General features: G+C 38.3%; 2 protein-coding genes across 3 annotated transcripts; both read right to left on the minus strand.

Annotated features, from left to right (window-relative positions):
* Positions 1 to 482: 482 nt before the first annotated feature.
* Positions 483 to 13907, minus strand: LOC107592294 (eukaryotic initiation factor 4A-I-like). Its single transcript, XM_016281742.1, has 11 exons — positions 13836 to 13907; positions 13032 to 13080; positions 12553 to 12685; positions 7158 to 7297; positions 6541 to 6709; positions 5449 to 5558; positions 4973 to 5116; positions 4626 to 4763; positions 1871 to 1960; positions 1444 to 1523; positions 483 to 1331 (listed from the first exon to the last, which is right to left on the minus strand). Exons 1-11 carry the CDS (start codon positions 13856 to 13858, stop codon positions 1187 to 1189), a joined length of 1221 nt encoding a protein of 406 aa, XP_016137228.1. The 5' UTR covers positions 13859 to 13907; the 3' UTR covers positions 483 to 1186.
* Positions 13908 to 14843: 936 nt separating this feature from the next.
* On the minus strand, positions 14844 to 24524 carry LOC107592295 (sentrin-specific protease 3-like). Of its 2 annotated transcripts, none has more exons than XM_016281745.1 (11): positions 24375 to 24524; positions 21599 to 22306; positions 19704 to 19865; positions 19486 to 19597; positions 19212 to 19359; positions 16623 to 16670; positions 16409 to 16486; positions 16018 to 16155; positions 15849 to 15932; positions 15665 to 15715; positions 14844 to 15501 (listed from the first exon to the last, which is right to left on the minus strand). In XM_016281745.1, the coding sequence occupies exons 2-11, from the start codon at positions 22266 to 22268 to the stop codon at positions 15391 to 15393; spliced, it is 1602 nt and encodes a 533-aa protein (XP_016137231.1). In that variant the 5' UTR covers positions 22269 to 22306; positions 24375 to 24524; the 3' UTR covers positions 14844 to 15390. The 2 variants fall into 2 exon arrangements, with proteins under 2 accessions (XP_016137231.1, XP_016137230.1); XM_016281744.1 differs by having other exon boundaries at positions 21599 to 22310.
* Between the last annotated feature and the right edge of the window lie 995 nt (positions 24525 to 25519).

Below are 25519 nucleotides of genomic sequence, written 5' to 3' on the forward strand. Positions count from 1 at the left end.
GCAGCACAAGGTCATGGCAGATTCTGATTGTAAATTCATGAGCTAATGTTCATGAAGTTTTCAAAAACATAAATAAAATAATATGAACTTGAAATCCTTTTAATGTCAGATTTTTTAACAGAATAACTAAAGATAAAATATATATGTATATATTCAGGGGTTTGTTAAAAATATGCATGTAAAGTAAACACATACTAAGGTTTAACTTGTACAGATTCCAATGTAAAGTCATTGCACTAGCACCCCAAAAATGTGAAAAACTCAATATTTCTGTGAACATCCAACTAACATTGTCATTTTAACAACTGGAACCTTCAAAAAATGACAATGAACATAACCAAAAGGAAAAGAAAAAGGAAACATTTTGACGAGTTAGGCTGTAGCTTTATTGAAATTTCCCCCTCCTCCAAAAAACTAAATATACTTACAAAATAATTTAAATGTATTAAAAAGAAGAAGAAAAAATGTTGCAATATTTCTTATCCATCACATTTTTGTACCACCTTCAGTCAAAATTTATCTGCGTAAGGACTTCCAAATATCTAAATTCAGGAAGCCCACAATACTCAGACATCTTACATCATATACCGTTCAAGGGTGATTAAATGGCTCTGGTACAGTTTTATAGAAAACAGTACATCAAGTACAGTAACTACTTCGATTTTACAGTCCAAGTAGTTAGATCCAAAGAATGAATCAAATCCAATGCTATTCATGTTGGTTTAAAAGCTAGCACTTTTACCACATGGCTGAAGTACATTAGCAGCACGATGTGTGCTTTAAAGAAACGTCAATGCACAGAAGCTGGAAACCAGTAACTGTAGTCCAATTATCCATCCAAAAAGTCTGATGATTCCCAGCAAAAAAAAAAAAAAGAGCCCAGGATAATTACTTGAGAGTAGAGTGACAAATCATGCTACTCTTCTCCATAAGAGAAGATGACTTGAGCCCATATTTTAAATGTTTTTTATGAAAGTTGATGGAGATAAAGTCATGTACATTCAGCATCTGAGATTATAAAATTTGATCAGTTTTGGGAAGATAAAATGACTAATTTGCATTTGTGGAAGAGCAGGGAGTTGCACGTTCCCTACTCCATTCAGAAGTGCTTAAACTGGAAAATAAAGCGAGAGAGATTGTGAAGCTAGAGAGAGGGGGTTGTCTCTAGATCAGGTCAAATAAATCTCTAGATCAAGTCAGCCACATTCATGGGCATCTCTTCTACGGTAGTGTTGTAGAAGGTCTCGATGTCCCGCAGAGTACGCTTGTCATCTTCGGTCACCATGTTGATGGCTACACCCTTCCTGCCAAAACGGCCTCCTCTACCAATCCTAAGTATCACAGAAGAACAAAACATTGTGAATGGAAATGATAAAATGGCACTGGGTATAATTCATTAGCTTAGGTCAAGCTCAAGGTTAGACTGATGTACCAAACACAAACCTATGAATGTAATTCTCGCGGTTGGTTGGCAAGTCATAGTTGATCACCAAAGATACCTGCTGGACATCAATACCTCTGGCCTATGAATGAGATAATCAATTTATTTTTATTCCCAATGTTTTTCAATTCCAATATCAAAGTTCACTTACTATCACTGGCAATTGCTAGCATTTATATTTAACATATAAATGTTTTTTTTGTAGTGTGTAGTTTGATAAAGCTATGGGGAAAGAAAAAAAATTAGCCATCCATAACAGGATACACACTATTTTTTATACCATACTATAATTACCCCAAAGCACTAGAGGGTGCTAAGGAGTCAGGGAAGTCTGGCAACCTCATCTGCTATATGAACCCGATTTGAATGGAATTCATTCCATTAGGAAAAAAAATTAAGCAAGAAACATGCACTGATGCATTTGCTCACCAGCAAATCTGTGGTAATAAGGACACGGCTAGAACCAGAGCGAAACTCCCTCATAATCAGGTCACGATCCTTTTGATCCATGTCTCCATGCTGACAAATATAACACACAGTGTGTGATTACCACACACCACACTATGTAATACATTATTCACATTTCCAGTTAAGCTATTCATTACACTTGCAAAGACAGAAAATGTTATATATGAGCACATATCATACCATCAGTATGTAGAATGAATGCTAAAATGTCTCAATGCAAATTGTTAAATAAATAAATGAATACAAAATCATTTAAACTGGCCATACAAGAACCTAAAGCTTTCTAACCATACAGCTACTTTAAACTACAGGTCAACAATGGGACTGCTTTAGCAATTGCAGGGGTTAAAGCAACAAAAAAAATCCTAAGCCTGAACTTTTTCCCGGGAGATGGGGCAGCACATGCAAAGCATGCAATGGCTGTAGCAACTTTAACATTTAAAAGGATACTATTGGCAAAAATTGCTTTCCTTATTCAAACTGTTTTTTTTTCATGAATATATGGTTGACCTGAAGAATGAAAGCTATATCATACACTTGGAAAATTATGAGCTATATCACCGCTTATCGACACTAGGGGTGTGACAATACACTTAGCTCACGAGATGAGACAAAATACAGATATTTGGTTCATTAGAACGAGACAATATTTTAATACTATTTTTAAGACATTTTCAATGACAAAATATCTGTCTTTTAATTACAAAAAGTAAAACAATGCAGTTGTATTTTGAAATATTTAAAAAATCTAGGGCTGTAACTAATGATTATTTTTGTAATCAAGTAATCTACTGATTTTGACAATTGAGTAATCTGATATTTTTTAGTAACAAACAGACCTAAGTGAAAACCAGGCTTTGGTATGACTATTTATATATAAACTAACGATGAGACAATAATAACTGGCTCAAATAAAATATCAAAACCAAGTAATTACATGGTTTTATTGAACAACACTGTTAAAATACATAATGTAATATGCTTATACATAATATGAACATAACCAACTTAAGTACATTATGTATTATAACAAATACCTGCAGAGGGCACCAACGTTGATGTTTTTTACAGCATGATTAAACAATATTTAAATCCATTAAATTTTTATATTTGGCCACATGCAAACTCAGAAACGTTTATTTTGAAACGGCAATGAACAATAAATGGCATATTTAGAAATAGGTTGATGTATTCTCCTGTGTTGGCAAAGGTTTATAGATGATTTACGTTACAAATCTAGTGAGATAATGCACACTGTATTCCCAGATGAATGTTAAGCAATTCAAATTCAAGGCATATGCAGAGGAAGAGTCACACATACAGTCTTCACTGGTAGATTACCAGTAAGTTACCATTAAGAGATCATGTGTGAACAGGATCTTTTCAAAAGTCCCGGTAAATTTGTTCTGGCAATCATATCGTTCTTATGGAGATGACATGATTACTCTGAGCTGTTTACAAAGCTCCGCTGCTTTTTAATAATTTTTTCTATGCAAATATGCACTAGATGGACATTTTTTATCTTTGCGCCTCGCAGCTTTTTTAACGTGTCACGCTTCTCCATTCATCAGGGCCAGGACTCTGCTTTCGATATTATTATGCGCGTCTCGTGTTTATAAGAGCAAAAAATGCTGATTGGCTAGTAATGTTAGTTTGGTTGAGAGTGAAAGCTGTGCTCCTCTCATACCATTGGTAGGCAAACTTATGGACTCGAAAGTGACATCAACAACGCCGCATGCTGGAGATCTGGCATGGTGCCGGAGAACTTTAAGCCCTGCAATTGTAAATGAGCATCTTGTACATCAGGGGTGCCCATTCCTGTTCCTGGAGATCTACCATTCAGCTCGAACCCTGATCAAACACACCTGAATCGGCTAATTAAGATCTTCAGGAGTACTTGATAATTACAGACAGCTGTGTTGGAGCAGGACTGGAACTGTAGGTAGATCTCCAGGAACAGGATTGCACACCCCTGTTGTACATAAAGAAAAACAAAATATTGAGAGTTGGTCTGCTGGGAAGATAATATCATAAAATATTTAAGATCCATCCTTCATAGAAGAAAAAACAACTGAAAGTCTGAAAATCAAATGAAAGTCTGTACATGATATTTGTGAAAATACTGAAAGCTTGCGCTTTGTGGAACTGCATACTGAATGCTACTCACTTACATTTAGGTAGTGACAGGTCTGTTAAAGAGATAGTCCACCCAACATTTTGTCATTTTCTCACCTTCATGTCGTTCTAAACTGGTTATGCATTTTTCTTCTGCTGAATACACTTTCTTCTGTGGAAAAATTTTTGAAGAATGTTGATTTTTGAAGAAAGTCGCTTCAACTTCCACTGCATTTTTTGTTCATACAGTGGAAGTCAGTGGGAACCAAAACAGTTTAGCTACCAAGAATCTTCATTTTATCTTTTGTCTTCCACAGAAGTCAGACATATAGGAATATAAATTTTTGGGTGCACTATCCCATGAAAAATAAGAAAAATAACTATAATGATAACTATATTAGCATCTATACCAATAAGCAATGTTTATTCTAAATGTGCAATATAGTTATGTGAACATAATTGCAGCTCACCCTTTAAAGCAGAAATTATTTTGATTGGCTGATGTTTTAATAAGAAAATAAAGAAATAAAATACATTTCTTTCTCAAAGGGATTCCAACTGGTTCCATTTATAGTTGTGGTGTGGCACTTTCAGTATTTACCAGAGCTGAGACAGTGAAGTCCCTGGCGTGCATCTTCTCTGTGAGCCAGTCTACTTTCCGGCGCGTGTTAATGAAGATCACCGCCTGAGTGATGGTCAGAGTCTCGTATAGATCACAGAGAGTGTCCAGCTTCCATTCCTGACAAAAACACATACACACCAAAGCAGGGTGAGAAACACAATTACCTATTAACAGCCACTAGTCAAAATTAATGCATATGAACACAAAACATGTCCTTGTAAAGGCCTTGATAAATTCTGATGTGTTCATGTATGTAATTCATTCATGTCTGCTATTGTCACTTTGCATTAAAGTACCCCAAGATCAGACAGTTGTCAGCACTATACCTCTTTTTCAACGTTGATGTAGAACTGACGAATACCCTCAAGGGTAAGTTCCTCTTTCTTCACCAGGATGCGCACTGGTTCTCGCATAAACTTGGTAGTGACATCCAGCACCTCCACAGGCATGGTGGCTGACAGCAGCACCACCTGGAGGACAGATGGCACAACAACATGCAGAGGCCTATTCACATTTCTAAACAAACACAAACGCACATATGAGCTCTTAAGCAAAGCTGGGTCTCCTAAAAAGCTATTGTTACTGGTCGTAATGGAATAGTGGTGGAAAACAGAGTTGACTGAACAAAGCAGCAACAAAATTCCAGATTTCAATGCCATTTGTGTTTGTTCTCAAATTGTTGCTGCAACTGAATTATGCTTTGGCAAAACCATATTCTCATATACACTAATGCAATTAAGCGTGGAAGTAGCCAGCTTGATAACAGCACATACAGGAAACACGGTCCATTTCATATCCTAACCTGTATGCTAGTAGTGAGTTTCTGGAAAATCTCGTAGATCTGGTCCTTGAAACCACGACTCAGCATCTCATCTGCTTCATCCAGCACAAACATTTTAATGTACTTAGAAGCTGAAAGAGGGGTGAACATGAAAAGATAGTGTAAATGACATAACACAATAAAAAAATGCTGAAATAAAAAGGGCTGGATTCACAAAAATCTTAAGACATTTATTTAAAGGGGTCATATGATGCGATTTCAAGTTTTTCTTTCTCTTTGGAGTGTTACAAGCTCTTGGTGCATAAAGAAGATCTGTACAGTTACAAAGACTAAAGTCTCAAATCCAAAGAGATATTCTTTATAAAAGTTAAGAGTCAGCCACACCTACCTAAAACGGCTTGTTCTAACACGCCCCCACATATCTACGTCACTATGTGGAAATATTAGCATAATGCCGACCAAATGTGCACGCAAAGAAAGAAGGCGTGGTTTCAGGAACAGCAGTCGTGTTGATGCAGCCATGTCAGGGAGATGCTGTGTGTTTCAGTGATCATATGACCCCTTTAAGGTAAATTAAAGTGAAATTCTTCAAAAAATCTTATAAAGTTCTCAAATATTTTCTTAAGAACATCTTTTTTAAGGAAGAAAATTACTTGTAATTATGAAATGATGTAATTATCAAATTAAAACGAGGCCCCTAGTTGAGTCATTTTCATACTTTAATACATTTCGCTTGGTAGTTACTGAATTTCGAATTCAGCAAAAAGTCAATGTTCACATTACAACAGAACACTAGCTACATAGAATAAAAATACTAAGCATTACATTATTGATTTATATTTCAAACACAATTCATTAATCATCCTAGCTTTGAGGATTAAAGATAAATTGGAGGTTATCCTAACTTTAAGAGGCTATATTTTTACAATGATTTTAGGAACATTAATTTCAGGAATTCAAATTATGTTTTGAAGAGAAAAAAAAAAGAAAATATTCTCAACGTTACTGTTAAGTTAGAAATAAAGAAATTGGAATTTTAGAAGAAATATATTCTTAAGAATTTTACATGAATCTGGCCCCAGCACAAAATCTATGACAGTACTGAGTACTTACAGAGGAACTTTCTATTAAGCATGTCATAGACGCGACCTGGTGTTCCTACTACAATATGCGGTGCCTCTGCCTGCAGCTTTTGGACCTCATTTCGCACATTGGTCCCACCGATACAGGCATGGCATGTCGCACCCATATAGTCTCCAAGAGCCAGGATCACTTTCTGGATCTGTATGGACAAAGAAAATCAAGTGTAATGTAACTTAGATCAAAACTAATAGCAGAAAGTCTGTACTTGCATGGATGGCAAATGTGCCTCTGTCCACAGCCACAGCACATGTATAATGCCACTTATCATATCAACTTTAGAGTTGGCCTTTTTTTGTTGTTTTTTTCATTTACACAATACTACCTACTACCTAAGGGTAACACAGTACTGTAACATGTTGCTTTTACCATTCCCTAAGACTGACCAAATTATCATCTTGACAAATAGCATGGGCTCAGTTCAAGGTCCAATTTAAAACATGCAAATGACAAAAAAAAGGATCTGGCCTTAAAATTATTGTGTCAGTTTCTGGAAATCACGAGAACTCAACAGTATAATTTAGCTGCACCGCTGACACTGGTTCTGCAGTAAGTGAAACAAAAGCAGTGAGCACAGAGACAGCACTAACCTGCTGAGCCAATTCACGGGTGGGTGCCAGAACCAAGGCCTGAGAACCTCGAAGCTCTATATCAATCTGCTGCAGGATGGAGATGGCAAAGGTGGCAGTCTTGCCCGTGCCCGACTGGGCCTGTGCAATGACATCATATCCTAGTGTGGAGAAAAACAAGAGGCCAGATAATGAGCTCTAACTGATAGAAACGGGATTTCTTCTTCAAGCATGCAAAGATGGACAATGACAGCCTAATGGGGTCGCACAACAGACAAGAAGTGCATAAGCCAGTTGTACCACGTCTTTAAAGGGGTCATATGATGTGATTTCAATTTTTCCTTTCTCTTTGAAATGTTACAAGCTCTTGGTGCATAAAGAAGATCTATAAAGTTGCAAAGACTACCAACCACGCCTACCTAAAACGGCTCGTTCTAACACGCCCCCACATGTCTACGTCACGATGTGGGAAGATTTGCATAACACCGCCCAAATGTTCACGCAAAGAAAGTAGTATTGTTATTGTATATATTGTATTTGTAAATGTTCTCGCTGTAGTATTGTTGCTGCCGCCATGTCGTGAAGACGCTGTGTTTAGTTGTGAATGCGAAACTACTTTGTTTGGCCTTCCAAAAGAGGACGATATCCGCTTCGTCATGCCTAGAGCTGATCCGTGCTGGTTGCTGAGGAAATACATCAACTTTGCGCTGTGGATCGCCGGATCAGCTTTCACCGTGGACGAAGCGGAGTCCAGCCCGGTGTCGTCACATGTTGTTGCCACAAGCCCACCTGCCGCTCCTTCGTCTAATCCACCGGCCACTGCTCACTCTAGCCCGCCAGCCTCCGCTCACTCAAGCCCGCCGTGTATGACCTTGTGTGTTTCATTGTGAAAGCGAAACTACTTTGTTTGGCCTTCTAAAAGAGGACACAATTAGAAATCAGTGGTTAAGTTGTATTTACAACACCGTTCCAGAACAGTTCAACCCAAATATTCAGTGTGCAACCCAAATAAATATGTGTGCAGCACATTTTATGGAGGACTGTTTCCTGATCCTGGTAGAGTAGACTACAATGCCGGCTGTTCTGACTCACAGACTGCAAGTAGGTTTTCATATTTAAAGGATTTGCCACTGATGATTCAAACGCGAGTTTTGAGCAGTGTAGAGTAGCGCTTGTTGTTTGTCATTTCTACACAAATGCAGACATGGTTTTAGGTTTACGCGGCGCGATGCAACGTGTAAAAAGACAGTATAAGTCATTATAATCCATGGGGAGCATTGGATCAGCGTTCTTGTCGCGCTCCCTGTCAACTCTGACCTGGTTTCTAGCCAGGACCCGAAGTTGCAATGATCCAACCAGTAGACCGAATTCCAATATTGAATCCCGGTCACGTGCCACAATCATCAGCAGATCCCGACGAGCCAGTGTGCAGTGACTTTCAAGCCATTGGACCAGCACTTAAGAGTTTTACAACTTAACGTCAAGGGTCTATCTGCAGCCAAACTAACACTCATCAGCACCATAGCCCACCGTCACAGCATTGATGTCATCTGTCTGTAGGAGACACAAGTAGCAGACCAGTCAGCAGGGCGCTACACCATTAGAGGATTTGACCTTATCTCGTCAACACCAGATGCCAGATTCAGCCGGGCAACATATGTTCGCAGTGATGTTGCTGATGCCTCCCCAGTCTCTTCATCAAACTTCTGTGACATAGTTCAGGTTGGAGGATTCAGAGTCGCCAGAGTCTACAAACCTCCCAGTCAGCACTGGGATCAAGGTGTGCTTCCAGCTCTTGTGCATCCCGCGGCATACGTGGGCGACTTTAACAGTCATCTCCCTGAGTGGGGCTATTCAGAACCTGACGAGGATGAAGAGGCCTTGGTGGAATGGGCATTCAACAGTGATCTCACTCTGACCCATGATGCCAAGCAATGTGGTACATTCCATTCGGCAAGATGGCAAAAGGACTTCTCACCGGACTTGTGTTGGATCGGTGACCAACCCCAGCCAGCTAGCCAGACGGTGTTGGGAGACTTCCCTCATAGTCAGCACAGACCTTTGCTCATCCACATAGGACTCCAATTGCCGATCATCCACGGCTCATCCAAGAAGCGCTGGAACTTCTGTAAAGCCAACTGGGACTTGTATAGTAGCAAGCTGGAGAGGAGTGTTGTAACAATCCCTTCTCGCTGCATCCCAATCAAGGAGGCTTACCAATGCTTCCAAGGAGAAATTTTCAGTGCTGCTACTACACAGCCATCCCCCGTGGTTGTAGGCCAGTCTACACGCCGTGCTTGGATGTCGAATGCCAAGCTCTCCTTGAGAAGTACGAAGGGTCTGGAAACCCGACACTGCCGACCACCTAATTGAATCCCTGGATGCAGCCAGACATAGCCGATGGGAAGAATCAGTGGAAAAACTCAACTTCACCCACTCCAGTCGGAAGAGTTGGAGCCTGATTCGTCGACTGGGTGCCTCCCAACGACCACCAGGACAGTCTAGACCAGCCATCAGTCCAAATGCCGTTGCCAGCCACCTTCTCCAGGTGGCAAAAGCTTCACTGTCGAAACCACACCGTCAATCTGTGTGCAACGAGTGGCGGCAGTATTGTTGCTTTCAGTATTGTTGAATTCACAGAGTTAGAACTGGAGGCGGTGCTCCGTACAGTGAAGGACGGCTCCGCCGCAGGATATGACAACATCTTGCCAGAATTTCTTAATTATCTTGGACCCAAGACTAAATCATGTCTCGCTTCTTTCTACACGCAGATAATTCGAGAAAAAAAGATGCCACGAGCCTGGTGCCAGGCAAAAGTCATCGCCATCCCAAAAACCGGCAAGGTCCGAAATCTCGCGGCTAGCTACCGCCCATATATCCTTGATATCCTTGCTACCAGTGTGCTTCAAGATACTTGAACGCTTAATCCTTCACCGAATCAGCCCAGTCTTGGAGAAAACCATCACAGATGAGCAGGCAGGGTTCAGGCAAGGACGTAGCACCGGTGACCAAGTCCTAGCTCTGACGACATACATTGAAAACGGATTCCACAAAAATCAGAAAACTGGAACCGTCTTCCTTGACCTAACTGCGGCTTATGACACGGTCTGGCATGCTGGTCTCCTGTTGAAACTATCCAAAGTTTTACCGCGTTGGGTAGTAGAGGCTATAGAACTCTTCCTCCATGACAGACGTTTTCGAGTACACAAAAATAGCTCTAGGAGAAGACAAGCAAACGGACTCCCGCAGGGGTCTGTCCTGTCTCCAAGTCTCTTCAACATCTGTATTAATGATCTTCCAGCAACACAGTACCGCAAATTCATCTATGCTGATGAGATCTGCATTAGGACCCAACATCGGACATTTGCCGAGGTCGAGTACGTACTGAACAAGGACATAGATCTGATGGTGGACTTCCTCAATAGGTGGTAACTCCAACCCAGTGCAACGAAGACGGCATCTAGTATCTTCCATCTCCACAATGCACAAGCCAAACGGGAGCTCAATATCTTCCTCAAGGGTAATCGGATTAGACATGACCCAAATCCGACGTACCTCGGCGTTACCCTGGACCGTTCATTAATATATCATGATCATTTGAACAAGACAGCAGCTAAAATCAGCTCTCGAAATAATCTACTCAGTAAACTGGCCGGCACAAGCTGGGGTGCAAGGGCCCAGACACTAAAGACCACTGCACTTGCTCTGTGTTATTCAACAGCAGAGTACTGTGCACCAGTCTGGTCCAGATCATCCCACACCATGCTAGTAGACGTTCAGTTAAACACGTCTATGCGCACAATCACTGGAACTCTACGTTCTACTCCTCTTCAATGGCTGCCTGTTCTCAGCAACATACCACCACCACCACATCTCCAACGACAGGAGGCCACTGCCAAGCTGCTGACTAAAGTCCAAGTGAATGACAAGTTGCCACTCAATACGGACATTACACTACATCCGGCAGCCCGTCTGTCATCGAGAAAACCTGTCTGGCTGGACCTGCCACCAGAGGATATGACAGCCAATTCGGCATGGAGCGATGAATGGGTAGCAACTGATGTCTGTCCTCCTGGCTTCGACCTTCCTCGACGACACTGGTCAATGCTGAACCAGTTTCGGATGGGACAAAGTCGATGTGTAGTCAACCTTGTCCGGTGGGGCCAAGCCACTAATCCGAACTGCAGCTGTGGGGTACCTGAAACCATGCAGCAAATTGTCAACGAGTGTCCGCTGACTTATTTCAACGGCAGACTCGAGGCTCTACATCTGGCTGAACAAGATGCTGTTCTGTGGCTGGGCACGCAATGCAAACGCTAAGAAGAAGATATAATAAATAAATAATAAATAATCTGTAATTATGTCCCCACTGGATGCAACAAATGCCTCGTTTATAATGGGTTTTAATGTTTTTGTCTTGTCGCTCCGGCCGGACATGGCATCACAGTATGGTAAGGGGCATAACATTTCCGTCACACGCTTGAGGTATTCTGCCAATCACAATGCACTGGATAACTGGCCAATCAGAGCACACCTCGCTTTTCAGACCAATGAGCTTTGTAAAAATCGACGCGTTTCAGAAGGGCGGGGCATAGAGGAGAAACAATAATGTACAGTATGTGGAAAATAATGTGTTTTTTTTTACCTTAAACCGCATAAACACATTTCATTACACCAAATACACAAAATAATGTTCTTTTTAGCAACATCATATGTCCCCTTTAAAATTTGTGTACATACTCCAGCGGTGTCTGTCCATGGCACCCAGCTACAACTAAAGAGGCAGTTCAAAATCCTGGCTGTGCCCATCATACATTTTTTTTATTATAAATTATATTTGTCCCAAATCATTGTTAATGTACATAACTTCACCATAGGCAGGAAGATTGTCTATTGCTGTTTGTCTTTCTCTAGCTTGAATGAAGACTATATGCTTCATATAGAGAGCTATAATACAGATCACAATTTCTCTTTCTGTTTTTATTTTTTATTTTTTTCAAACACTAAATTTCAAACTCATCAATGCCAATTTGATAATTTTTTAAGTGAACTTTTGCCTGTTAGATGAAAACATTTTTGGACTGCCATCTTCAACTGAATGTGACATGTCCGGTGTGCAATATTTGTGAGTTGTCCTAGACACAGCACCGTGCTTCTGGTCCGGTGCGACCCCTTTAATGCTACTAACACTACTGCATTGCTACCAGCCAGGATACCCAGGATAAAAAAAAATCCCCTAAATTACATAATTACAAATGAACAAACACCCAATGATGACCATTTGGCATATTATGTGCCCCAAAACTCATTCACAGAAGGTGAAAATATAATCGAGCATCCCATAATATGTGCTGCTGCTGCTGCAATCAAATTACAATCTCAGATAAAGATATATATATTCTTAAAGGTCTCTTACCCTTGATACAAGGGAGGATAGCCCTTTGCTGGATGGCAGAGGGCTTCTCAAAACCATAAGCATAGATTCCCCTGAGAAGAGTCTCGCGCAGGTTCATGTCATCAAAGCTGTCCACGATCTCATGCCAGTTACTCTGCAATTACAGGGAAAAGAATAAGGCCACAGACAAGCTAATCTTGACTCCATTTCATTCTGATAAGAAAGGATTTGCTATTTGTCACTCAATACATAATGCATAAAGGATAACAGGTTGACAGTTGTTCAAAAAAAAAAAAAAAAAAGGTATCGCTGACTCCCACAGTGAGTGAAGTCAGTCAAATCAACTGACAGCACATTCAGTGCCAACCCGCTTCTCACAGCTGTGCCAAGAGAAACATGCAGGGAAAAAAAATAATAAAAAACAGTATATATATATATATATATATGTGTGTGTATGTATACATGAAATAGTTCAATGTGAAAAATGGTTATGAACTCACTTCAATGACTCCATCTGGCTCCATGCCTTCGGGGCCATTGTCTCTAGGTCTGCAAAAGAAATGTCACATTAGCACCATACAGTTATTTGTGAAAGGCAGATAGATACTGTATTGATTTATCAATGGAAAATATGGTGCAATCGCAGCAAAACAGCAAATCAGCACTGTAAGGTAAACAGTGTAACACATATTACAATAATATATAAATAAGAAAATTATGCACTAATATTCATGTGTGTATTTATATATAGACATTATGCAGTAATATGCTATAAAAATCATATATTATGACTGTCAAATTAGAAAACAAAATTATTACGGATTTCATCTACCATTTTAAAACATGACATCAGATTAAATAACTGTAAATCGGTTTCAATATACAGTTTTATAATGAAAATATATTCAGCAGAACAGTTTTAACTGTGTGAATTGAATGGAAGAATGAAGAGGAAAAACAAGCTTTACTCGGGGCCATTAATGGGTTGTGTGTCGATCAAGTGGATTGAATACATTAAATGCATATAACAACACCTCATTCGCAATCTAAACCGTAATTTTGAGCCGCTTGAACGGAGAGATCGTTAAACGTCAATATCCTGAAGCAGGCCGGGCTGCTAAGAGCTCATAAGCTAACGCCGGTGGGGTTTTTACAACTCATTTACGACATTCAAGATCACGAACCACACGCTACGTCCAACTGCATCTAGAAGCGGAACGTCTATATCGACTGACAACATGTATGCGTATGATCTCTAATTTATAGATAAATACATCAAGACTGTTATATTCCGTCTGCCCTACCTCTCTTCATAATCTGCCGACATTATCACAAAGGGCGAGCACACCGCGAAAATGTTTTATATAGTTTAAGACGGGTTTCTTACTAAAATTGTGATTGCAGCATTCGACCATCAGTCAGAATATGGCCCGCCCTTCGCATATTTTCATTGGGTAGTACAGACGTCACTCAACAAATGGTAGCCGCCTTTTGGTGTTGGATAAGGTGGAGATGGGCGGTACCTGTCACGTTAGTCCTGTGCTAGCTTAAATGCAATTGGGCTAAAGCTTAAATTATCAAATTTTCATAAACAAGCACTTTTGGCCTGGCACCTTATATATAAGCACAATTTTAGTCCTCACCGGTACTTGACCTAAGGTGGCGTAGTTCTAGCGTCCATAGCTTTTCAGGTATGACCATTGTGTGTGTATTCAGCACTGTGAATGTGAAGTTTACACAAAAATACTTGGTTTTATTGTTGACATCTTTTTTTTGTATGCTAAATTTAATAACTAAATATTCACACACTTAACATCCACGGTCCAGTTTTTTTTTCATTCTTTCCGACCTATAAATAATAATATATAATTAGGCTGATGCTTTCGCCGTAATTCTTTTAAATTATTTCTGTAATTTGTTAAGCATATAAATATATTTTAAGAAGTGTGTTAATGATAAATGAATCGTCGCCTTTTTCATCATATGGCAGTTTTATTTTAATATTACTTTATTATTTTAATATGCATTAAAAATGTATGGTTCCTGCAGTGGTGACTCCTATACTGTAAGGGAAAACTTTACACAGCACATATAACACATTTGTGTTTCAGAGTAAACTGATCCAAACAAAAATTTAGTAAGCCTAGCCTGTTCATCAAACTAATAGTTGGACTATTTTATAGTTAGCTGCTGTATTTATAACCATTTTGAATGTCATATTACAAACTACTACACAAGAACAGCAACATTATGACTCAAACTTTATGACTAATGCACAAATTGATGAGGCTCATTTATTTTCTTCAGTTTTTATTAGTACATCTTACAACGTATGCATCTCAAAAGATATAAAACAGTTTAATTTACAGCTGCTCTTTTTTCATCTCCATAATTTTGCATCTTAAATCGCACAGATACATAACAACAAACAATATTGAACAAACAAAAATGCTCATATAGTGTTGTGGTCCGTATTGACTCTCAGTTTATGAACATTGCATTACATTTTTAAAATGTCTGCAAGTATCTTCCCTCACCAGTCAATGGTATTACCTTTACCATACAAGTTACTGACTTCAAGAACATGAAAAATAAAAAACAGAATTGCCAACAAAATGGCGGCACCTAATGAACAGTTCACTGAGGTCAACTCCCCCCACCCACGTCTAGAAAACAACTCCTCTTGCGTTTTGATCTGAGCAAACAAACAACTGGGCCGAACAGAGTATGGCATTCACCTAGTCAAAATACAAAGTCATTGAACAAAAAAGGGTTAAAAACGTTTGCACGTCTCCCGCCTAAATGTCTGGACTTGGAGCTTATTTAGAAGTATAAGATGTCACAGTCTCTTTCACGGTCTCACAGAGACAGTTTACAGTGACACAGTTCTTTGTACATTTGTCTCCGTAGCTTGGGCATATCCTGCTGACCAAAGCTGAAAGGCTGTTCCAGGGCCAGGCACTTAGAGTACTGGTGTACAACGATAAGAAGAGTGAACATGTGAGTAAAAGACACAAATGAAGATTATTTTTTTACTTACAGCACCAGTGCTATGTGCAAAATCAAGTGTTAAAATAACACAGACAATATAAAATACAAAAACAGAACTGACTAATAAGGGAAAAAAGCTAACCTGAAGGACAAAAGCTCCACAATCACTGTCGTTGTTCTGCCTTGCCACATTCTAGAACATTCCAAAGAGAGAGAAGAGTCAACAACACATACACAAAAAAGCTTTTCCACGGTTTTATTCCTTATTTCTCTCATACTTTCACTAACACACAAAACACACACATCAAATTCACCTTTCACCCTACCATTTTGAAAAAGCCTTTCCACCCTGTATAAAACGCCTTCTGTTCTCTCTTGATTGCTTCTCCTTGCAGGTATTTGGCAATGTGCTGTAAAACAACAAGACATGCTAAGAACTAGTACAAGGATTGGCGTAGCCATCAAAATAGCACTATTAGAACAAACAACACTTACTTTGGGGCAACGACGGTTGAGGGTCCTCTGGGAATCAAAGTATGTGATGCTACGCTGAGGAACATTCACACACACTAATGACCAGTGCACTTCAAGATGAATAGGGATCAATAAGAACTTCTTCTGGAAAATATCAACCTAATGAGGAGATTTAATAGCGAAATAAACAACAGTGAAATGAACAAATTTAGTTCTACAATAATTATGTTGTATCCACCTTACTTTTTTTTTCACAAATGTAAATAAAATAATTAAAAATGTATAATAAAAAATTTAAATAATAATGAATTATTATTCATATTAATTAAAAAAATAATAATACAAATTAAAAATGAATAAATGAGATGTGAAAGACAGACAAAATCCTCTCTCATCACTCTCCAGTACTGACATTTTTTGTCCACCGTTTGACCCCGTCGTAACCTTTCGTCCGAAGTTTGTCATAAAAGAAGCTGTTGAAAAAGTGGACCTGTAAGTTAAAAAACAAGACATGGTGAGACTGAGAGATATACTGGTTTCATAGTCATTTAACTGTTTGACACACAAGTTCATATAATGGCTTTGTCAAATTCCCTTGTGCTTGTATGTGTAAATGTGTTGCCCACCTTTTCAGGAGCAGCATCCATGACCAAATCCCCATACATGTTCATGACCTGGGTGACGCAGTGAGTTACAGATATGTGAGAGAGAGAGAGAGAGAGAGAGAGAGAGAGAGAGAGAGAGAGCGAGAGCGAGAGCGAGAGCGAGAGCGAGAGAGAGAGAGAGAGAGAGAGAGAGATAACTCAGCACAATCCCACAACAAGGGCTCCCCATTCATCAAATAAAAAGAGTCATAGCTGTGGATCTTCTCTATACAACTCTGACAAACTGGTGTAAAAGACAGTGCCATAGTAGTGACAAGAGTACGGTGAAAGCTACAATTTTTAATTTGATTATCGACAATGAAAAAGACATGAAGAACTAAAAATATTGGTTCTCATTCACTAATCACAACAAGCGTTGTTAAATGTGCCAAAACAGGTGGGTATGGACATATTTAATTATTACCCTTCTTTTAATATGTTGATAAATCTGAAATATGCAAAATTATCAAAATAATAATAATAAAAAGCACAATCTCTATATATAACGGCTTTTGCACAACGTGACCCATTCTCAAAGCCAGCTGAAACACAATAAACACCATTTACGCAGACCTAGATCATGTTTTGGACCTCTCATTAGCCAGCAAGACATTTATGATGTTACAAGATTTCTCTTTACAATTTTATTTTGAACTGTCAGTTCATCAATGAAACGTGAAAAAATGGATCACCGTTTACACAAAAATATTAAGCAGCACAACCATTTTCAACATTGAAAATTATAAGAAATGTTTCTTGAGCAACATGTGTGACCCTGGACCACAAAACCAGTCAATTAAGGGACAATTTTCAGAAATTGAGATTGATACATTATCTGAAATTTGAATAAATAAGCGTTTTATTTTATGTATGGTTTGTTAGGATAGGACAACATTTGGTCGAGATACAACTATTTGAATATCTGGAATCTGAGGGTGCAAAAAAAATCTAAATACTGAGAAAATCACCTTTAAAGTTGTCCAAATTAAGTTCTTAGCAATGCATATTACTAATCAAAAATTAAGTTTTAATATATTTACAGCAGGAAATTTACAAAATATCTTCATGGAACATTTACTTAATATCCTAATGATTTTTGCCATAAAACAAAAATAACTAATTTTGACCCATACAATGTATTTTTGGCTATTGCTACAAATATACCCCAGCGACTTAAAGGTGCCATAGAATGCATTGATACAATATTTTAAATTGTTCTCTGATGTCCCCAGAGTGTGTATGTGAAGTTGTATCTCAAAATACCCCACAGATCATTTTTTATAGCTTGTTGAAATAGACACCTTTAGGGTATGAGCCAAAACGCGCTGTTTTTTGTGTTTGTCCCCTTTAAATGGGTCATCATATGATGTTGCTAAAAAGAACATTATTTTGTGTATTTGGTGTAATGAAATGTGTTTATGGTAAAAAAAAAACACATTATTTTCCACATACTGTACATTATTGTTTCTCCTCTATGCCCCGCCTTTCTGAAACGTGTTGATTTTTACAAAGCTCATCGGTCTGAAAAGCGAGGTGTGCTCTGATTGGCCAGCTATCCAGTGTGTTGTGATTGGCCGAATACCTCAAGCGTGTGACGGAAATGTTATGCCCCTTACCATACTGTGATGCCCTGTCCGGCTGGAGCGACGAGACAAAAACATTAAAACCCATTATAAACGAGGCATTTGTTGCATCCAGTGGGGACATAATTATGGATTATAATGACTTATGCTGTCTTTTTAAACATAAAACCCAAGTCTGCATTTGTGATCGGAGAAATGACAAACAACAAACGCTACTCTACACTGCTCAAAACTCACGTTTGAATCATCAGTGGCAAATTCTTTAAGCGGCAACCACATGTGACGACCCCGGGCTGGACTTAGTTTTCAAATGGGTGGGACTTCCTCCGAGTATGATGTCATAGTAGTGAGAAATCTGGAACTGCTAGTGTGGAGAGACTGTTTATGATTTATTGGGATTATAAAACAATGAGTGGGTGGATTTTTTACCATTATAAGCTGGTTGTTTTCACACACTGCGGCCACACAACTGTGTTCAAACACCTTATAAAAGTGATTTTTACTTTCTATGGCACCTTTTAGACTGGTTTTGTGGTCAGGGTCACAAATCAGCATATTAGAATGACTTCTGAAAGATCATGTGACACAGAAGACTGGAGTTTTGACTGCTGAAAATTCAGCTTTGCCATCACTGAAATAAATGACCTTTTACAATGTATTCAAATAGAAAAGTTATTTTAAATTGTAATTATATTTCACAATATTACAGATTTTACTGTATTTTTGATCAAATAAACGCAGCCTTGGTGAATATAAGAGACTTTTAAACGATTTTTAAAAACGTTTGAACGATAACGTATGCCTATTACAGGATGCACTGTGATGTGATAAAATAGGAAAGACTTGTTGTAGAGTCACAATTTGAGTTGGTTCTGAATATTATCCTAAATATAGATAAACAATCCAAGTGTACATATGATTAGTAAATGCGACCCAATATTAATAATAATAATTAAAAATGAATAATATTATTAACCAAGAGGCCCACCTGATCGTTGAGCCAGTTCTGACCATAGAGTGTGCTCAGATCATCCATGGTGAGGACATGACGTTTGTAATTTACACGAAACCCCCGCATCACTGCACTTCCGGACATGCGCTGGTAGGACTGCATTAAGTGTTGCACCATTACCTTCCTGTAAACAGGTACAAGTTAAAATGGTACAACCGGAGACTTCACAGTAAACTCTTTCATCTGTTTGGCATTTTAAATATTAAGATTCTATAATCCTTGTGACTGACTGGTATGAGCCCCCTCTGACCTGTGAGGACTTGAAAAGCTCTCATTGTAGATCTCCTGAAGATTCTCCACCACCTCATCCACATGGATGGGAATCAAACTGCCGTACTGCTGGAGAAACTCATCCAGAATACCTGAGAAAGAGGAAGAGTGAGAGAAGAATAACCACTGGGGAATAAAATGTTAAATACTACATGAAGTATGTTCCTGTTCCATATTTAGGAAAATGATACGTTGTACCTTGTACAAAAGAGATGTGTTCACTGCTAAGCTGATTCTGTGGGGCGGACTTTTCCCGTTGAGACTGGAGATTAGCAGGGGAGGCCCGTCCCTCCCTGTCCCCCATGGTTGCACAATGGATACCATCCCTTCCTTTCGGAACTCCATTTGTGCTACGGAGGTCTAAGAAATCAACAGGGGTCATTAATAGCTAATATGATGGATAAGTGAACAGATGTCACAACTTGGAAAGCTGTGCAAGTTTCTTTCAGGTCCTCGGTACTACCATATTATGATTTTTTGTAATTTTAATGTCATTTACTGTAGCTTACCTTTGCTAAACCAGATTCTGGAACAATACTGACAATTTAAATAAATATTTAAATAAAGAAATCTATTAACTGTTTAATTTTATTTCATTTTCACCAGCATAAATAGTATTAAAATATTTTATAAAAAATATAAATTATATTTTAATGCACAGACAAATGTTCAAGCTTTCAAACATTCACATTTTACACTTTAAACTGAAAAAGTCATTTAAAACACTCCAGACTGCGACCATTTTTTCTGCCTGTGCGACTAAATTTTGTGTGCGGTCGCACTGGCGCGACCACCGCGTTGTTCAACTCGTAAGCGCTGCCATTTCTGTTGCATATGAGAAACATCAAACTGCAGACGAAACTGAAAGCATAACGAAACCCCGCTACTCGTTTGAGCTGCGCAGCGCTTTGAGTGTAGAGCAGGGTTCCTCAAATCTTGCCCTGGAGGGCCAATGCACTGCAGAGTTTAGCTCCAACCCTGATCAAACTCACCTACCTGTGATTTTCTAATGATCCTGAAGACAATGATTAGCATGCTCAGGTGTGTTTGATTAGGGTTTGAGCTAAACTCTGCAGGAAAGTGGATCTCGTGGGCCAGATTTGAGGATCCCTGGTGTAGAGTCTGGTTTATACTTGCCGCGTCAGCACGAGCACGAAGGTGAGTGCAGCAAAAACGATGCGCATATAGAGGAAACGATGGATGGTTTTCAAGCTAAAGTAAAGTAAAAGACCGCTTCTTAAACCAGAGAAGATGAACATGTTGGTATTCTTGTGGGAAAAAAAACAAACAAACAAACAAACAAAGCAAGCACTGTCACCGACAGCAAGTTTAGTTTTACTTTTCTTTTTGTTTTCATTTTGAAAACTTGTTATCTTTGCTGTTTACCTCACGTTATGCTATGGAAGCGCCCTTTTATTTTTTTATTTGATTTCTCAGTGTTTGGTAAACGTTCTGTAATTTATTAGTCAGTATATAATACAGCATGTGTATGCCATGCCTCGTCTTATTCGTTTTTGTTTATAAAAGTTTTGTAAGCTAGTTTGTCATTGTATCTTATGGTTTTATTGTTGTTGTGCTTTTTAATTAAGAATAACAATGAATCCATCTTTTGTTTTAGTCTTAAAAAGTGAAATATGTATAGATGTATGTAAGCAAATCAGACAATTATCTTTTCTTGTAAAACGTGACAAGATCGCAAATTCGAAAGCGAAAGCATCCGAAGCCTGCGGCTTATAACACAGCAAAAGAGGAACTCCCGTTTACAAAATTCAAATCACAAATACTGAAGAAAAAGAACAGGTTGAATGTTTACCACTTTCGTTTCCATAAAACTATAAACTATGAGAAGTTCATCAGCATGCATTGATAATAATAATCAGCACTGATTAATCCCATGTTGTAGCAAAAAAGACCAACTGAGAAATTTATTAGCAGAAGAGCGACCAGTGGGAAGAATGAGTCTGGAGCCCTGAACAAGATAGGCATAACATGCTAAACAATTAATATTATCAACTCTTTTAAAAAAAGTTGGAAAAACTAACATTATTTTCCAAAATTATATCACAAATCTCAATAAGAGAGTTCATACTCACCAGATAAATCAGTTCCCTTGTCCTCTGCTGTCCCCAAATATCCTTTTGGGTCTCCATTGAACAATGAACTGCCAGGCAGTCTCTGGAAAGGTCGACTGCCATAGTGGCGGCGTCTGTGACATCTGCGTACCCTCCTGTATCCCATAGTTCCTGCCCATTTGGCTCGCTGGCGCCAAGTTCTCCAAAGCTGGGCCAAACGGTAGCGAACACTCACACACCTCTGGCCCTGATAGCGCAACCGGGCTAGTTTCCTCTCTTTGAGTGGACTGGGGCTAGTCTGGGCCAAGCAGTGGGTAAAGTCACCTGTAACACTGACATCCATTTCCACTAGCTGTGAGTGCTCTGGCGAGCCCCATTCCTCATCGTCACCTTTATCATTACGCTGCAAACCACCCTCAGCTTTCTTGTCCTCCTCTTCACTCTCCATCTCCAAATTTTCCTCCTCGTCCTTCACCTCAGGGACAGTAAAGTCTGCACCCCACATCCTGACGTCCTCCTCTCTGCGTCCCAGTTTGAAGTGGGCTGGGCTCGGTGTATGTTGGGCCATGGCTGGATTCATTAAATGGCCACCTCCAATGGCACCCCCTCCCCCAGTTCCCTCCTGCCCCGCTGTCAGCGTCAGCTCATTGGACCAGTGTGTTTGAGCCAGGCTGCTGCCACTGTCTCTCATGATCCAGGAGCACCCTACGACCTGCGCCAGCCTGCCTCCTAGCTAATGCATGACAAAAAACATGTCAATTGTCAGAGTAGAGAACCAACAGATTGCTAAATGGAAAAAAAATAAGATTGCAAGCACATTCAGTGACCTAAAATGTGAATAAAACTCTAGTTGACATTTGAGATACATATTAACTCAGCAAGATTATTTTTTGTGCATTTTAATTTGTTAATATTAGGCGTTTATGCCGTCCAAATGACCAAACTAAGAACAACCAAAGAACAACAAAAGTGTAGAAGATACCAAACTAGTTAAAAAAAACAGACTTATGAAAAAGGTCTAGTCTCAATATATTTTAGTAGTATACGTGTCACTAATCAGGTTCTTTATCATTATTTACTCACCCGCAAGTTGCTCCAAACCTGTGAGTCTTTCTTCTGCCGAGCACAAAAGATGATATTTTGAAAAATGTTGATAACCAAGCAGTTGATGATAACTTCTATAGTTTGTTCCATACTATGGCAATCAGTGACTACCATCAAATGTGTAATTTACCAATATTCTTCAAAATATCTTCTTTTGTGTTCAGCAGAAGAGAGAAACTCATGCAAGTTTAGAACAACTTGCGGGTGAGTAAATGACGATAGAATTGAACTTTGAATTAGATTTTAGTGCACCAATTTATTTTTAGGTAGCACAGATGTGGATCAAGTAACATGGATCAATTGTTCACTTCAAGACAAGTAATGAGCGGTAACAAAGTAAATAGGCTCAGTCTTGATATAATGAGGACTTAAATAAAATAAATTTAAATAATACTAATAAATAGTTCTAATTTTATATTTTTAATCAGGCCTCACTTGAAAATGTTTAACTGTAGGCAGTTATTGGAGGGTGGCCTTTGAGATGAAAACAACAACACATTTTCATAACATTTCGAACTATTAACTAACTTAATAACTATCTAACTAATGAGGTGTTATAACGTGTCACAATATATAACAATACAAAAATGCAACAATATGTATCATGGATAGTGACAATATGTATTGTGTATAATTCACCAAAAATGTTGAATTATAGTTTAGACAGATTTAACTTGGCATCAAATATGGTAATGGTCAAACATTTGAGCATTCATATTTATTGATTATTAATAATGAACTAAAAATGTATTAATTTAATAAAATACAATATTTAAAACTTAAATATATGTAGTCAGGGTAAGAGTGTACTGTATTTTAACAGAATTTAGTATTTTTAGCTAAGCAAAATCATGAATGCTTCTGTTCTGGTGTCACAATTGCTCTGTGCAAGGAGAAGGATCAAGTTCAGACCTACTCAAGTCCATTCCTGATGTAATATAGCACTTTTTGGTAACTCTTTATCATATATCTTAGAAGTAATCATTTTTTAAAGTATCACGAGTATGTGTATGGTAAGATTCATATAGTTTATCACTGTGTATCAAACCAAATCAAGATATGAGTGTATTGTTTACCCCATAATGAATAGGTAAGTATTTTCTTTTGAAGCTAAGTCAGTAGTTTTTTATTGACAGTTAATATAAAGTAATGTTGAGAATTTTTGCTTGAGCGTTTGAGAGGGGGTCACTGCGTCTCAAAACGTCTGGTATATAGACCTAATACACGATTATGCGTACATAAAGATCACTGGACTGACACTGACGTCTCTTAAGAAAATCAGAGATAGACGTTAGGACAATGTATTCATTTAAACGCTTACGTAAAAGTACTTTCATTGTAATGTTATTTAAAGCAAAACTAGCACATGTATTTGGCTGTATTTTGTCCGTGCAGTTGTAAGCGCTCACGCAAGAAGAGAGGCGAAGCAACGGCAGCGCTTTGTTCTGCTCTTTTACTCTGAATCATGCGAAAAGTGTGAAGTGAAGCAGGCTTTGTAGCATCGCTAATACACCAGTCTGGTATTTGGCTAAAATTATATTTCAAGTTTCTTATTAGAGCAGAGCGCCACAAGCATTGGTCATATAAAGCATCATTCCAGCGGGCAAATCAAGCACCATCACAAATAAACACTGTTCGGCCTCCGGGGTCGCGATGCAGAAAATGTGGGGTGTCGGCACCAGCGACTACTCACCGTTTAACCGTAACCTCAAGCCAAAAGCTTAGGCGTTGTCTGCCAACGCAGAAAGCGAATAACTACGTTTTGCGAGGATATAAAATGATTTAAATCTTGGCTCATTCAATGAGAGCTGGCGCTTCTTTAGAGCGAAAACACGCGTCTTCCGCCGCGTCTCTATGACGTCACGTCGGTGTTCGCGATGGGCAGGAACATAAAATACAAGAAAAACATCTATGAAACAACACATTAAACAAAAACAAGGGTTACTAACATAGAGTAACATTTGAATCCATTTATATATGATTTAACAGTATTTGCTTAAAGTTGTTTTGTGTTTGATGAGAAATAAAACCGAAAATATGAAAAAAATAAAAAATACATCAAATACAAGCAGGAAGACTGCTTGGTTAACCCCCTTTAAATATTGTATCAATAACAAAACCATATGATTTAACAGTATTTGCTTAAAGTTGTTTTGTGTTTGATGAGAAATAAAACCGAAAATATGAAAAAAATAAAAAAATACATCAAATACAAGCAGGATGACTGCTTGGTTAACCCCCTTTAAATATTGTATCAATAACAAAACTAAAGAAATACATTTTAAAATGTTGCATACCATCTACCCTGTTAAATCAATCATTTCAAGATACTCTGATATTGATGATTTATGCTCCTTTTGTAAAAATGAGAAAGAGGTGTTATCACATTTATTTTTTGATTGTAAAATTACCCACAATTTTTGGAAGGAATTGGCAGAATTTATTTTTAATCTAGTAAAGAATAACTACTGTTTTTCGATAAAGGATATTATTGTGTACTATGAAAACAATGTTAACAAAGGTCTTGAATACATTGTTAATTTATTCATATTACTGGCAACATTTTATATACATAAACAAACATGTTTAAATTCATCCCCAATATTTAAGGTATTTTTTGTGGAATTTGAGTGTTTTATATCTTCTTTGAAATTGTTAAAAAACAGAAAGTCATTAACATGTTTAAAATATTATGACATTATTTTCAGTTCCCGTTACTATTTAATGTCACATTTTGAATAGCACTGACTGTCTTATGCTATGCTCTGTTTGTTATTTGTTCTATTTTCATTAATAAAAAAAAAAAAGTCAAAAAAAAAAAAAAAAAGAACATAAAAT

Source organism: Sinocyclocheilus grahami, unplaced genomic scaffold (genome assembly GCF_001515645.1).
Source record: "Sinocyclocheilus grahami isolate Dianchi unplaced genomic scaffold, SAMN03320097.WGS_v1.1 scaffold152.1, whole genome shotgun sequence".
NCBI classification, from domain to species: domain Eukaryota; kingdom Metazoa; phylum Chordata; class Actinopteri; order Cypriniformes; family Cyprinidae; genus Sinocyclocheilus; species Sinocyclocheilus grahami.

Excerpts from the sequence above, each read along its gene's own strand:
- LOC107592294 (XM_016281742.1), bottom strand. The coding sequence starts at position 13,858 with ATGTCGGCAGATTATGAAGAGAG. Across the intron at positions 12,686-13,031 it reads AGCCAGATGGAGTCATTGAA|AGTAACTGGCATGAGATCGT; the intron begins GTGAGTTCATAA and ends CTGTAATTGCAG. Across the intron at positions 7,298-12,552 it reads TATCCTCCCTTGTATCAAGG|GATATGATGTCATTGCACAG; the intron begins GTAAGAGACCTT and ends TCTCCACACTAG.
- LOC107592295 (XM_016281745.1), bottom strand. The coding sequence starts at position 22,268 with ATGAGAGACAGTGGCAGCAGCCTGGCTCAAACACACTGGTCCAATGAG. Across the intron at positions 15,716-15,848 it reads GGAAAGGCTTTTTCAAAATG|AATGTGGCAAGGCAGAACAA; the intron begins GTAGGGTGAAAG and ends GGAATGTTCTAG. Across the intron at positions 15,502-15,664 it reads GTGGAGCTTTTGTCCTTCAG|TACTCTAAGTGCCTGGCCCT; the intron begins GTTAGCTTTTTT and ends GTTGTACACCAG.